Source organism: Sinocyclocheilus anshuiensis, unplaced genomic scaffold (genome assembly GCF_001515605.1).
Source record: "Sinocyclocheilus anshuiensis isolate Anshui unplaced genomic scaffold, SAMN03320099.WGS_v1.1 scaffold5569, whole genome shotgun sequence".
Lineage (NCBI taxonomy): Eukaryota > Metazoa > Chordata > Actinopteri > Cypriniformes > Cyprinidae > Sinocyclocheilus > Sinocyclocheilus anshuiensis.
The window spans coordinates 11287-27064 of record NW_015536869.1 but is presented as its reverse complement, the minus strand read 5'-3'; the positions used below and the strand labels follow the sequence as shown (position 1 = coordinate 27064).

Below are 15778 nucleotides of genomic sequence, written 5' to 3'. Positions count from 1 at the left end.
TTTACAGATCTTCTTTATGCACCAAGAGCTTGTAACACTCCAAAGAGAAAGGAAAAATTGAAATCACATCATATGACCCCTTTAAGATATGTCATGAATGGCCACAAATGACGTTTGACCATTTCATGGTATCATGTCAGAGATTGATCCATTGGTTTTCATTCTGCTTCATGCACATAACAGAACACCCTCTACACAAACAAATAGAGAAAATGGGTATGTATTGCTATTTTAACACTATGTTTCTGCCAGTACTGCATTTCACATGGAATCTACGGTTAAAGCTTATTTAGGTCTGATTAATAAAGTGCTGCTTAGGAATGTGAGGATTTGTTTTGTAATTATTTTAGGATTTGGCCAAGATCTCTCATTCCACACATTTTTGGCATGTGGTTTTCCTTTCACCCACGAGGGGTATAAAAGGGAAGCACTGTGGTAAGTATCTCTAGTCTTACAGGATTTACTTCTCTAATCAGGCCTCTGTAGAAAAAACAGATGCAAAACCACTCACGTCTTGGTAGAACTGAGCAAAAGGTTAACTCTTAACTTTTATAAAGGTTTTGAGACTTTAGTGTTTGCAACTTTACAGATCTTCTTTATGCACCAAGAGCTTGTAACACTCCAAAGAGAAAGGAAAAATTGAAATCACATCATATGACCCCTTTAAGATATGTCATGAATGGCCACAAATGACGTTTGACCATTTCATGGTATCATGTCAGAGATTGATCCATTGGTTTTCATTCTGCTTCATGCACATAACAGAACACCCTCTACACAAACAAATAGAGAAAAATGGGTATGTATTGCTATTTTAACACTATGTTTCTGCTAGTACTGCATTTCACATGGAATCTACGGTTAAAGCTTATTTAGGTGTGATTAATAAAGTGCTGCTTAGGAATGTGAGGATTTGTTTTGTAATTATTTTAGGATTTGGCCAAGATCTCTCATTCCACACATTTTTGGCATGTGGTTTTCCTTTCACCCACGAGGGGTATAAAAGGGAAGCACTGTGGTAAGTATCTCTAGTCTTACAGGATTTACTTCTCTAATCAGGCCTCTGTAGAAAAAACAGATGCAAAACCACTCACGTCTTGGTAGAACTGAGCAAAAGTCTTGCGCATTCCATTCTGCATAAAAACCAAAGCTTCACGGTCAGGGTGGCGCTCCACTGAGCGGTGAAGACACTGGTCCACAGTACTAGAGAGCAGCGAATGGGAGGATATGCCGTGAACATAACTGGTAGTCAGGGTTGGGATGCTGGGTGGGTTATCCACATGAACGTCACTGAAAAAAAAAGAGGAGCAAAAAGAAGAGTTTGAGTGTATAAGAGATGCAGAGACACGTTTGAATAGAAACAAATACATTTTTTTTCATCCTTGTATGTAAGTATTGAAGTGAGTTCTGTGAACTGCAACAACCATCAGTTTCATAAAGGAAGTAGTCTTTTTGTTTGGGTCTTGTGAAGTTCACACTGAAGGGAGAGCAGAAGATTAAAAAACATCCTGACAACACTGATGTTTATGATAGGAAAAGGTGAAGTAAGGGATATCAGCTGCACTATTTCTCACTTTAGAGACCAAAGAAGATGGTATTTTTTGATGCTCAACATGGCAGTTGATTTGTGATTTGAAGGTAACACAGCAGCACAGTTGAAATTAGCACACAGATAAAGTTAATTTCTTCTGCTGCTACATATAAAATAAACTCAAAACCGCATGGAAAGAAGTATATTATGCTCACAATTTCACATTATCTTACAGAAACCATTCTGATTTGGTGCTCAGGAAACAGTGTTGAAAACAGTCATGCTGCTTAATATTTTCGTGGAAACCATGATAGGCCTACATTTTTCCAGGATTCTTTGATGAATAGAAAGTTCAAAAGAACTGCAATTATGTGAAATATAAATATTTTTGTAACAATATAAATGTCTTTACTTTCCTTTACTTTTGATGCATCATTGTTTTGAACCTTAAACCGCATAAACACATTTCATTACACCAAATACACCAAATAATGTTGTTTTTAGCAACATCATATGACCCCTTTAAATTAGCTAACCATTTTGTGTGTGTGTACCTGGTCCCCACAAGTATAGTAATACCAGTAAATGTTGATCTTGTAGGGACATTTTTTTTTGTCCCCATGAGGAAAACAGCTAATAAATCATACAGAATTAGTTTTTTTGAAAATCTAAAAATGCAGAAAGTTTTGTGTGAGGGGTAGGTTTTAAGGGGTAGGAAAGAGCAGCAGAATCTTTCATTGCACTTACTAGAGAACGTATTTTGACGAATAATATCTCCCATACCAATTTCTTTGTAGTGTCAGTTAAAGGGTTAATGAAAACATTACATAACTACAACAGCAACTGATATACAATTCATCAGAAGACGGAGTTGTTTTCGAGTTTCCAAGAATATGGAGACACAATTCAAAAACAAATCTAAAAATGTTTGACAACTTCCGCCAAATAAATCATAAAAGATGCATGTATGTCTTTTTAACGATTTCTTACCAACTCTGTTGAGAAGCAATGAAAGGAGTCCAGGGTCTCTGCAGAAAATTCAGTGTTTTGCAGAAGTTTGCAGTCGTTCGTAGATTAGTCACAAGAATCTTAGAAGACATCTTTCACCTTTACAATAAAAGTCAACTGCGAAGAATCTTTTAGTTTAGAATATTTGATTAAGAAACTCTGTGCTATTGCAAACAAAACCATGTAACGTTACCCAGACATGATCTGGCGCGCTCATATGTGAAATAAAAGCACACAACATTAAAATAATCAACCCTGAATTATTAATTAATTGCGATGGTAAATCATGAATGCTCGACTTCTAAGCAACACAAAGATCGTGCCACCGCGATCCCAAAGTTAATCGTTGAACCAACAACACCCCAAGTTGCAAGACAAGCAGCCGGATATGAACTTTAGAGGACGCAAAAAACATACGTTTACATGCATAGCAACATACCCGGGTCAATGACGAGACGCCTACATTTTCTGTCCGATTGCATTTATTTTATTTTTTTTCTGTTATAAATGGGTTTAAAAGTATAAAAAGTTACCTTATGGGACCCAGGCATAAACTTTTGTCCTCTGTAAGGACATTATTTAGGGAATTTCTCTGAGACCCTACATGCCACTACATGTCTGGATGTCCCATACAGAACACATTCAGGACTTTTTAGGGATATCAAATGTTTGGAGGTTTGATCCTAAGCACACCTTCTCATTGGTCCTTAAAAATGACTGATACTGACAGAATTATCAAATTTAGCACTCTTGGGGAAATATGATAATATTTTGTAATTATCACTTAAATCTGACTAATTTTCAAATTGTTTGTCGTAAAAAAAAAAATCTCAGAAAAAGGTTATGGGGTTGCAAATCGGAATATGACTTTTTGTTATGAAACAGGGCATAATTTTCATACATGTCTTCTGTAGAGGACACCAGGACTAAAGGTAAGTCTGCTAGTAAGGAATGTGAAAGAAAGGCGTTCTTCATGTTTAACGTCTATTACCAATAAACACGCAGACTGCTGGAATACAAAAACATTGTTTTAGGTCGAGCTCGATTTGTGAAAACTTCCCTGGGTCAATAACATCGCTATTCTGATCTGTGAAAACTTTCACAGTTCAGTACGGGTCAGCTGACCCTTCCCTGAGTCACTAACATCACTATTCTGATCTGTGAAAACTTTCACAGTTCAGTACGGGTCAGCTGACCCTTCCCTGAGTCACTAACATCACTATTCTGATCTGTGAAAACTTTCACAGTTCAGTACGGGTCAGCTGACCCTTCCCTGAGTCACTAACATCACTATTCTGATCTGTGAAAACTTTCACAGTTCAGTACGGGTCAGCTGACCCTTCCCTGAGTCAGTAACATCACTATTCTGATCTGTAAAAAAATCACAGTTCAGTACAGGTCAGCTGACCCTTCCCTGAGTCACTAACATCACTATTCTGATCTGTAAAAACTGACCCGTACTGAACTGTGAAAGTTTTCACAGATCACAATGGTGATGTTACTGACTGAACCGTTATCTGACCATAACTGCACAGTTTTCACAAATCAAAATAGTGATGTAAATGAATCAGGGAAGAGTTAACTGACCAACATTGCACTGCGAAATCTTTCAGATCAGAACAGTTAAGTTAAGGGATCAAGAAAGGGTTAACTGACAAAAGCTATACTGTGAAACTTTTGCAAATCAGAATATTGAAGCCAAGTACTCAAGGAAAGGTACAACAACCAAAACTTTGTCAAACAAAGTGTACAATTGTATATGTGTCTGCGTGTTTATTGGTAATAGACGTTAAACATGAAGAACGCCTTTCTTTCACATTCCTTACTAGCGGACTTACGAAGGGGTTTACGGACAAGAGCTTTGCTGTCAAAAAAATCACAGATCAAGCTGGTGAAGATGACACCGGTTTCATTCCTCTAAGTGTCCAACTTTTGGAGCTATAGGCATTATAAAATTAAGAGTCGCTACGAAAAAAAACGCGATTTCAGCCCGAAGGACAGCGTCACCTGAATTCTCAAATCATGGAGAATGATATTCGGTATTATTTGCATGTCTATGACAGCGCGCTGCGTATTTATAGCCAAAAGAAATCTGAATATCAAACCGCAAACCATGTTTACTGCGGTGAATCACCGAAAATAAACCGTGGAACTTTGACCAATGAGACAACAGTTTACATGCGCGTGACTTGTATTAACAAATTTGGTCCTTTAGAAACTTTGCCATGTGAAAGCGAACCGCACCAAGAATAAAAAGCAACATTGTAATAATTTTAATCCCTGTTTCGGAACAAAGCAATCGATCTACAGGTGTGAAAGCACCCAGACTCGTTCGCTAGTTTTGATTCCTACAACTGATTATTTGAAAACTCCAACACTGAAGGTGGCGATAATGCACCTTAACGCTGGTGCAACCCACCATAAAACAGAAGAAGAAGAATCAAACATCACTGTTCAAGAATCAGCTACGGGAAATAGGTATAGTAGAGTATAATGTTGAAAATATAGTAACATGTGGAAATAATGACCAAGGACGGAGATATTTGTTTTATTTTCTAAGGAGGACTGGACTGGAAGGACGAATTTAATTATGATATAGTAAGTTAAAGTGAGACAGCAGATGGCAGTAATGCAACACTGTTAGTTAAATCGCATGACTATTATTATCCTAACAGAAAACGTCTTTTAAGTTGAATTTCACTCAGAGGAGAATGTAAAACAGGCGGAATCTGATAATGGACGCGGTGCGGTGCAGTGTGGAGTATTTATCAGAGTTCAGTGACTGTCAGTCACACTCAGTGCGCGTTATTCAGGACGGCGTGAATCTTTTCTTGACCCGCGGAGACCGAGATGTGCTCATATTAGGGATGGGCCATACCACTTATTTTGTTTTCGATACGATACCGATATTTCAGTTCTATCCTACACAATTACTCGCTAACAAAGGTTATTCGTCCAATTCAATGCATTTGTACGCATTATTATTATTATTTTAAATAAACAAAATCACTGGTAAATAAAACACACCTTAGTATCGATATTTTTAGTTTGAGTATCGATACTTTCGATACTCGCGTCAGTATCGATATATCGATACTTAGGATCGATACGCCCATCCCTAGCTCATATTCAATATCCAGGAGAGGAGAGTCACGGCAAGTGGACGTTTGTTCTCACTTCTGTGTTCAACTATACTACTTTTCTGTCTCCATTCTCACTTAATACGTGTTGTTTTTCAGACCGTGATGTTGTTTGAAGCCTCAGTGATAAATTTAGCATTAAGTGACGATAAACATCGACTTTATGCACTTTGTGCGAACGGTGGGCTTTACTGCACCCCTTTACCACCACAGCTCAGGTAGTAATATATAGATTATATACAGATTACTGTTTCCGCGATAAATGATCACTTGCTATTAAATATGTATGTACGTGTGTAATTTAATTACAGCAAATAAACGTACGTATTTATTGGAAAACAGACCAACAATACTGATGATTTATGTTGAACTACACAATTTTTTGTCCAATCGAATGCTTTTAAGAATGAAAATTCTGAACTTGTTAGCAACTGTAACCAAGGGGCGGTGCTTAGTAATTAGCAATCAAATTCAATGATTAATATTACTTGTTGAATTCACGTTTTGTTTTACTAAATAAACTAAATACAGTCATAATATGAAGTCTCCTAGCTGAGTTGCTATAAGGACATTTCTTTCTTCCCATTGGAAATTTGACCATAAATCCCAGATAGTACAGGTACGTCTGCAAGACGTCTGTTAAAGATCTCTTCATCTGGAAAGCATCTGCTGTTTACAAACTTCTGATAAACGTCTTTAAGATGATTTGAGAGTCAATGATATACAAGAATGTCCACAATAAAGATTATTTTCAAAATTTAGTAAACATGAGCCAATTTATTGGAGATGTACTCGTTTCGTTTTCACACTGGTCTCATATGGTTTGTAAAACCTTTCTACCATTTTCAGGAAAAGTTTCAGTTTAATGACTGAAAAGATGTCATGTGGTGTGATCATCAAAAAAAAGTAATGAAGTTTTTCCTTGTTTTGAATACATATGCGTGTACATTAATAATTACTTTCAAACAAGTTTTAAAATATACATTTTCAAGGTATTTTTTAAATCCATTACATGTATTATTAATAAATATGAATACAGTTTTGGAGAGTTAAACCACATGACATTTTACAACCTGACCTAATGTTGCCTTGATTTGGCAGACCAAAAATTGCTAAGCAGTGAAGCAGTTTTTATTAAAATATTTATATAAGAAATAATAGTAAAACATTATGCCAGACTACTTGTGATTTTCTGTTTAGAATAATTTTATTTTTTAATGAAGCTTTTTTTTCCCCCTTCATTTTGATATCAGGACTGATGTATCATCCTGACATTTTTGACTGTATATCCCTTAAAATATCAAAATTACTGTACTCATACTCATTCTGAATATATTTTTTAATAACTTAGATTAGTTTTGGTAATCTGTAAATTCACTTTTTATAGGCTTCAATGAGCATAGTGTACGAGGACCAGTGCTGTGTGCCTGTGTTGATGATAAGCGGCTGTACTACAGCTCTCTCAATGACCTACACGCTCTTCAGCTCACCACAACATCTTCATCAGAAGCAACAGGAACTGAGTCCCAACTGCAAGCTCTGACCTCTGACAGTCTTGGTGTATGCAGGGCTATAGCACTTGCTGGGCCATATACTAACCCCACAGGTACAGTACATTAATTATGATAAATCTCTATGCTGTTTACCGGGCTTTTGCAGTATTTTAAGTCACTAACACAAAGTGTTTGTTTTCAAATTTTAAGGATCTGTGCAGCTTTTGGCAGTATCTTTGAGCGGAAGACTGCTTCGCGTGAACCTTCCTCAAGGATCTGAAAATGTTCCCAGGTTGCCCTCATCTCTGGCAGGCCAGAGAGTGAAAGACCTTCTGGCTTCCATCGCAAACATCTGGGAGAGGTCTGTTTCATGCTTCATCATTGAAAAGACTACTGGTTTTCCGGCGGCAAAAGCTAAATGTCACCTTTTGTGTTTATTTTGATTTATTTCAAATTTAGTTTATCTTATAATCATAGTTGTTCTTGAAAAAAAATCATTGTTTTTATTAATTGTTTTTATGAATTTATTTTGTTTTGTTTTTTTACATTTAAAACGGCCAGAAAAATATTTTCACGTCATTGACACTTTTTTTTCTTCTGCAGGGCAGAATCCTTGAAACACAAGCTTCAGGAGAAAAATGAGTCTCTCAAACATCTTAATCAAGTCATAAATGTTTGCAGCCTGAGCCTCCTGTTGGACAACCATGGGAATGAAAAGGTGTGTAATATGGGCACCAAGCATCCAATCAGCTGTTATGGTTAGCTAGATGGAGCTCGTTGCTCCAAAGAGACTCTTTGACTCTCACATGTGTGCTTGAAAATTCAAGTGGATGTACATTGGAACATGGCTGGACTTTGTGCATTCAGGTCCATCCATTATCCAAGGGTCCAAATATGGAAGGCTCAGCTAGGACATACTCATTCCCTTTCATGAAACTGGATTCTGGTCAGAAACTGGATGTAACCATTCCCCTTGAAAGCACTGGCGGGCTGTCTCTGCCAGTGAAAGTCTACTGTTCTCTCGCCTTCTCCCTATCTGCTCTGTTTAGTCCTGAAGCATCTTCTCCTGGTGTTTCCCAGCTCCTAACAGAGATGGGCTCCATCTGTGCACCTTTGAGTACTTTAACAGTTGACTGGCTTGATGCTTTAAGGCTAGATGGAACATTTTCTAATTGTAATATCAGACACAACACTGTCACGGATGGCATCCAAGCCTTCCTGCGTTCCAGAGGAGCGTTAACCAGAGATTCTGATACTACTACCAAGTCAGGACCCATCACAGTGATGGTCAGGGTATCATCACAGCTCCTAAATACCAAACTGCACCTCTCAGCAACCAGCAGTGCAGAAAGATGCATGTCTGTGCTAAACTGGGTGGTATCACCTGAGGAGAGAGGACAAATGTCGATACAAAGTCCAGTGGTTTGTGCCTACAGCCCAGATGGATGTTCTGTCAAGCTTCTGGTCAAAGAGGTGCTGACTTTACACTACTTAATATTTATTTATGATCATAAAGTCTGTAATTTAGAATGAGTTACCCATGTCTTTCCTCAAGGTAACACTGGGAGATTTCTGTTCTGATGGACCTCTTGAAGTCTTGGAGATTCGGGTGGAAAGTTCATCTGTGGCAGCGGTGTGTGGACTGCATCATGCCATTCTAAGGCGCCTTCAGGTACTTTTATAATAAAGTATTTCCATTTTTCAAACATGGACTTGCAGTTGAATCTAATTTACAGATCATGACATTTTCAACAGGTCTTGCTCAGAGACTCGGCTGTGAAATGTGTTCATACAAAACAGCTAAAGGCACAGAGCTTGTTTGAAGCCGTACAGCATGTTGAGGTAGATCTGATTTCCTTCAATTTATCTGTTTATTACACTTTTACACTGTGATTAGTATTGATTCACATGTATCAGACAGTTTTGCTTAAATTACATACAACAATATAATTTTTTTTCTATTATCAGTCTCTTTATAAAGACCTTCAGGATGCTCAGAATCAATTATGAGCGTTGGCTTTCCGAGCAGCTTCTTTGACTCTTTCAAGTGTGCAGTCCTTTAAACCGTATTCAATATTATATCTCACAGAGCCAGAGAAAAGCACAGGATCCTGGGATACCATTGCCACCTAAGCCAAATGAAAGAGAATTATGTATCAATTTACAAACTACTACTCGTTTCACCAAACCATCCAACAGAATTGGTTGTTTGCACATCTCTCCTCAAGTTAAATGGTTATAAATGCTGGTGTATCATTCCTTGCCTTTTTATGCAAGTACTGGTGTTGGTAGTGGTGCAGAGGTTCTTCGTCCAGTAACACCTCACCCTCCTGTGGCTCATAGAACCTCTGCAGCAAGCAGACACAAGAGGTCTTCCCACCACCAGTGGGTCCTACCAATGCCGTCAGCTTCCCTGGACTCAATTCCAATGTAACAGACTGCAACAATTCAACAATGAGTCCATGCAAATTCCATTAGTTCTCTGATCTGCTTTTGCACTATTAACCAAAGCCTACCTTAAGTGCTTTTTCATTAGGGCGGGAGTGGTAGGAAAAGGTGACCTTTTCAAAGGTTAGTCTTCCCTCAACCTTCTCTGGGGCCAAATCACCTGCCTCTCTCATCTGTGGCTTCCTGTCAAGCAGCTGGAACACCTTCACTGCTGATCCCACAGTATTCAGCATGTCTCCGTAGATATATACAAGATGCTGAGAATATAATGATGGACAGAGTTTAGTCTCTCTAAATGAGTCATATTACTGTAAAATTCTAGTTGCCAGTCATACCTTCATGTTGGTCACCATGTCCTTCTGATAGAACACAAATGCAAAGAGGCTGCCGCTGCTTAGCTGTCCAGAGGAGATGAGATTTCGGCCTTGGAACAGCATTGCTACCTTCAAGCCTACTGTAATGAACTACAATGCAATGAAATAAAACACAATTTCTATTTTGGAGACCGGTGCATGCAAATCAGGACTGTATATGATTTACCCTGCGTATTAAGAGATGGATGGCACTGTATATGCCTTTACGCCTCAGAATCTGGAGCTTCCGGTTGAGAGTCTGTTCATATCGCTGCTGCTCCTGATGCTCTGCCTTAAAACCGCGCACAGTCTTCATTGACCCAATGACAGAAGATGCCAGCTCTGTAGTCTCTGCATTACAGTCCTGAAGCTCTTTGGCTATTGTCTGATAAGAAAGGTGAGACGCTATGAATTCATTACGGTTGTACCCCCAAGTGTTGTTGTTGTTTTTTTATTTGTTGAAAAGAGTTTTCAGGAGAGGCCAAAGCACAGTGTGTTTGATTAGGGTTGGAGCTGAACTTTGCAGGACAGTCGATCGCCAGGAGCAGGGTTGGGCACCCCTGCTCTAAATGAAGATTCATATTACTGTAAAATTCTACCTGCCAGGCATACTTTCATGTTGGTCACCATGTCCTTCTGATAGAACACAAATGCAAGGAGGCTGCCGCTGCTTAGCTGTCCAGAGGAGATGAGATTTCGGCCTTGGAACAGCATTGCTACCTTCAAGCCTACTGTAATGAACTACAATGCAATGAAATAAAACACAATTTCTATTTTGGAGACCGGTGCATGCAAATCAGGACTGTATATGATTTACCCTGCGTATTAAGAGATGGATGGCACTGTATATGCCTTTACGCCTCAGAATCTGGAGCTTCCGGTTGAGAGTCTGTTCATATCGCTGCTGCTCCTGATGCTCTGCCTTAAAACTGCGCACAGTCTTCATTGACCCAATGACAGAAGATGCCAGCTCTGTAGTCTCTGCATTACAGTCCTGAAGCTCTTTGGCTATTGTCTGATAAGAAAGGTGAGACGCTATGAATTCATTACGGTTGTACCCCCAAGTGTTGTTGTTGTTTTTTTATTTGTTGAAAAGAGTTTTCAGGAGAGGCCAAAGCACAGCTTTATGAAGCTGTGTGAAAGTAATAAGGAAACCAACATGAGAAGGTTTACTAACCTGGGAGATGTTGTTGTATGAATTCTGAATGAAAGCAAGAAGTGGCATTTCAATGCAGGTGAGGAGGGTTAACTGCCAGGATAGACGCAGCATAAAGAACAGCATGCCACATGTCTTCACCAAACTCCGCAGTAACACATTCACATTCATGGCCACAGAGCGTCCCATTTTATCAGTGTCAGAGATCAAACGTGATGTGAGACTACCTGTAAGAGAGAAAATTTTGTTTCTGAGGCATGATTTTAAATAATATATTATCACATATGCACTATTTAGTAGCTTTGTCTACTTTCAAAATCATACTCAAATATGCAGCGGAATGCAGTCTCGCAAGACGTGTTTTTAACCTTCTGAGGATCTTCAGTCATTTAGGAAGAAGTTTATGTATGAATTTTTAAAGTGTTTTACTTTTTTGGAATGGTAAAAAACTTAGTGACTCTTGTGGCACTTGCTATTTGAAAACATACAAAAAATTGGTTGATTCTGAGGCAGCTGGGGATAAAGAGTCGATTCCACTCGGATGAATCAAGTCCTCAAAAGAGCCTATTCAATTATACTGTGGTAAGAACTCGAGAAGCGTTTTTTTTGTTGTTGAACAACTTGATTGGATTTTGAGCATTGCACTCAAAAGTGGAGGCAGATGAATGTGAGCTTGCAGGGGTGGGGTTTAAGCTGAAAAAATTAATGGAGAAGTCAGTCGTTTTCACCAGAAGATCCAGTTTTGACATTTAAAAAAAATATTAAACATGACTGAACTGTTCACAATGACATCTAAAACATTCATTTAGAAAATAGATAAAGACAATTTTTATTTCTCTGGCAAATGTTTACTTGAAGACAATTAGCACTAAACTTCAATTGAAGTGAAGGGACAGGTACCTGGTTTGTTTTCTTCAAAGAAGCTCATCTCCTGCTTCATGAGGTTCTGGAACAGCATGTGTCGTATTCTTTTGTTGAGTCTGCTGAGGCTACACATGAACATCCCGCCGTGCATACCACCGAACATAGAACTTAAAGACACAAATGAACAATTAATTCCAAAAACAAAACCAGTTTGTACAAGGCGGCATTCGTTTTTAAGATATTTGCATGGCAGTGATGTTACACTGACCTTCCAAATGAGCACAGTGCCATGAGTCCAATAGCCCATGAGAAATTGGTGTGCTGGTACTTTCCACTCAATATGTCAATAACTTTGCCAATGCATTATGGGATGAATGTCTCGACTATGCTACCCAGCGCTTCAGGAGAGGCTGAATGCTGCTGTCAGCAAAAATCGTGCTCAATGAATAAAGCACAACACAGCTGATGGCCCTGAGAGCCCACAGGCACCATAGATCCAGACTGCCCTCTCCATCCAGCCACAGCAGTGCCGTCCAAACACAAGCCCAGATGACAACATCACAGCACAACAGGCAGAAATGCACTGCTGCAGTTCTAAAGATGGGGTGAGCCTCTGAGGTCATCTTAAAACTGAAAAGATAAAGATGATGAATCAGATAAACCAGTCTAGAATGGTTTCAAAGCCTGGTCACACTAGTCTGTTGGCTGGTTTTAGAGGGGTTTTAGCTGACGGGAAAGCTGGTCTCTTAGTGTGACCAACTGAAAAACCATTTAAAGCTACAAGCTAAGACTAGCAAACCAGCTTAGGCTGGTTTACAATGTTTTCAGAGGCATCAATCGTCTCTAGTGCATTTAAATATAGGATAAGCGCTAAACAATATAAAGAGATACACAATATAAGTCTTCTGACCATTAGCTTCTCTCGTTGCATTTTATCGCAAGTTCACGTTTGGTTTCACTTTCACACTTGTGGGCGGTGTCAAAACTGGTTTTCAGTTCCACTACGCATACGAATAATGAGAATCGATTTAGAAAACACATTTAATAACCGCATAGTTTGCTTAAAACGAGGTAGTGTGCATAAAAAAAAAACGTTTTTATCTCAAATTGCTACTGTATGTTGTGCATATGACGGATCATGACGTTGTACACTACGTCGGCTGGTCGATATGGAAAGCGGGTGGGGCCAAAAGTCTTTAAACGGAACGCGTGAAATGCGACCGTGTCAACACGCACAATTTGCCCGCGTTTCTGTTGTACGTGTAGACACGCACAGTTTGACCGCATTAAGACGACAAATTTGATTTGTCAGTAATGTCACACCCTGAATGGTTAAAATGGCTTTTAAAGTTGTGTCTACTGTGTATAGAGTTAAACACCTGGTGGAAAATGGACACCATGGTACATTTTGGTTAGGAGGATAGGATTATATTCCAACATATTACAGGGTAGATCAACACTGGGGCACTACATAACAAAATATTCTTTAGTAACTGCCTACAATGTATTCACTTTGACATTGCATGTCTACATCTGATCTTTAAGAGCAACTACCCCCGATAATAAAGCATAGCATCAATGCCATGTGCCTCAACACTACGGCTGTGTGTCAAATCAAGTAACCCGCCTACCTAGACAGCATCACAGGCGGCCAAAACTGCAGCACGCTGCTGATATGCCTCGAAAATGCAGTCTAAGTAGTCAGCTCACTAAGTTTTGAGACACACCCGATGTAAACACAGGTATAACTTGTTTAAACACGGTTGATCTTGCGTCTTCGAGGGAAGCAACAAGTTTAAATGTTTGCGTAAACAGGCCCAACTGTTCTATGTAGTAAAGAGTTGTAATGCGCTTGTGTTTTTACGCGTAACGGCCCGTGTATATATATCCAGCTTTTGTTTTGGCCGGCTGTTTTTCCCCACTTCAGCCTGTGGGCCTACCACCATTATCCGTCTCCTATAATCTCAGCTAACCAGTTTAATTTAGAAAAGACATCGAAACGTAGATCCCAACCTACTGTTGCTTCACGTAAATAACAGAGAAATATTAAAGCACCGTTTGTGGCTCGTTAAGCTTGGAACAATGGTTGTGTTTATACAATCCGACACAAAGTAGACCTGACAAGAAACAAAATATAGCGATTTAAAAGAGCCATAACACCGGATTTGGTGTTGCCTTTGGTCAACATACATTACTGAACGTGTTTTACAGACTGACAAGGGATTAGAAGAGCTGAACTCATGTGTATGATTGCGGAAGCTCGGCCTCTTCTACTGCAACAACACTAAATAATCCTCAATTATTTAAGACGTTTAGGAGTAAAAACGCACGATTATTTACATCGACATGTCAATCTGCAAAATAAACTGGCTACTCGCCTCAAAGCGACTCCGAGAGACGCCGTTCACCTCCTTACCCATCCTGAGCACTGTACAGTCGGTCAACCGGAGAGGAAACGCGCGTCCGGTTATTAAAAGGTGGCAGATGCGTCGGTGCCGCTGGTTTCCGTCGAGCTCATGCCGTGTTTTCGCTTAATTTCCTCGCGTTTGTATATGGCGAAGATGCAGAAGAGCCCCAGTGGTTGAAGAATGAACAAATCAAGCTTATCTCCTGTTGTGTTGCGGATCACCCCTCCTCCCCTTTACCACGACTAGATCTCAGACAGTTCCCCATCTGAAAACTACACCTTATAGTCAATATTGTTCATAAATATTGCAGTTGTATCTGTCCATACGCATTTGTCAGACTGAATTCATATTTAGCACTTTAAAGCTATGTGTGGTAGTAACTTGTTGTCTGTGGACAAGTTGTCTGTGGACAACGTTCAACGTCTTAAAGGTCGAATTTAAGTCATTTTTGATCAAATATTACCAGTTGTGTAGATGTCATATTACCAAGCTTGAAATAGTATCCATTTATAAAAAAATATGTGAGCATCATTTCAGATGAATTCAATGCATTATTTATAGTTTGACACTAAAAGTTTGTTTGTTTGGCGTGCTGAGGATATTAATACATTTCTATGGGTCAATGTGTGCAAACTACTTGTGAAAAGTGCAATATTTTGTCCTATTATAGTATGGAAAGTGTACAGACTGCAAATCATTTGTTTTCTTGTTATTGTTATGCTCGTTTCCGGGTTTGATGCGTCAGCCCCGCCTTCGGCGGTCGTAGCCAATAAAAACACAAAGATGGTCTTCGTCATTTGACGTAATCGTGGTGGTAACACGAGGCAGCGTTTTCCCAAACAAACAAAAAAGATATGGATAAGAGTCACATTTTTCTTCTAATATTTCTAATATTATTAGGTAAGTTTTACATACACAAATGTAAATGGTCAGAAAGGAAGCCCAACTTCAAAGTGGGCTTTGTTGAAAACGACGTGTTTGAGTGAGGCGGGGCATAGAGGACCTACAATAATGTACAGTATTTGAAAAATAATGTGTTTTTTGAACATTAAAGCATGTTAACATATTCTGTTACACCAAACACACAAAATAATGATCTTTAAAAAAGCATCATATGACCCCTTTAATATGACGTTGTAACATTATGGAAGGCGGATGGCGCCAAAAAACGGAACACGGAACGCGTGAAATGTGACCGTGTCAACACGCACAATTTGCCCGCGTTAATGCGGCAACGCGTTTCTTTTCTTTTGTACGTGTAGACACGCACGTTTTGGCCGCGTCAAGGCGTCAGTCTTTGCCGCGTTTATTTGGTTCGTGTGAAGACGCAGTTTGACCGCATTAAGACGACAAATTTGACCGCATTAAGACGAAAAA

General features: G+C 39.2%; 3 protein-coding genes across 3 annotated transcripts in view; 1 reads left to right on the top strand and 2 right to left on the bottom strand.

Annotated features, from left to right (window-relative positions):
• The window catches only part of LOC107657083 (acyl-CoA synthetase family member 2, mitochondrial-like), a 14398-nt gene extending 11767 nt beyond the window's left edge, over positions 1–2631 (bottom strand). The window contains exons 1-2 of the mRNA XM_016445094.1: positions 2522–2631; positions 1095–1290 (exon numbers count right to left, since the gene is read on the bottom strand). Coding sequence (XP_016300580.1) covers positions 1095–1290; positions 2522–2631 — 306 coding nt within the window. The remainder of the gene's footprint in view (positions 1–1094; positions 1291–2521) is intronic.
• A 3165-nt stretch (positions 2632–5796) lies between these two features.
• Positions 5797–9170, top strand: LOC107657070 (Fanconi anemia core complex-associated protein 100-like; the record flags this gene model as incomplete). Its single annotated transcript, XM_016445085.1, is given in 8 exon segments — positions 5797–5897; positions 7067–7285; positions 7383–7533; positions 7776–7930; positions 7933–8645; positions 8728–8844; positions 8928–9014; positions 9141–9170. Coding segments are annotated over 8 exon segments (1527 nt in total), but the record flags the coding sequence as incomplete, so codon positions are not given.
• Positions 9171–9172: 2 nt separating this feature from the next.
• On the bottom strand, positions 9173–12383 carry LOC107657063 (antigen peptide transporter 2-like; the record flags this gene model as incomplete). The annotated part of the gene is given in 8 exon segments (XM_016445076.1): positions 9173–9301; positions 9437–9610; positions 9689–9877; positions 10586–10714; positions 10791–10988; positions 11151–11356; positions 12030–12160; positions 12262–12383. Coding segments are annotated over 8 exon segments (1278 nt in total), but the record flags the coding sequence as incomplete, so codon positions are not given.
• Between the last annotated feature and the right edge of the window lie 3395 nt (positions 12384–15778).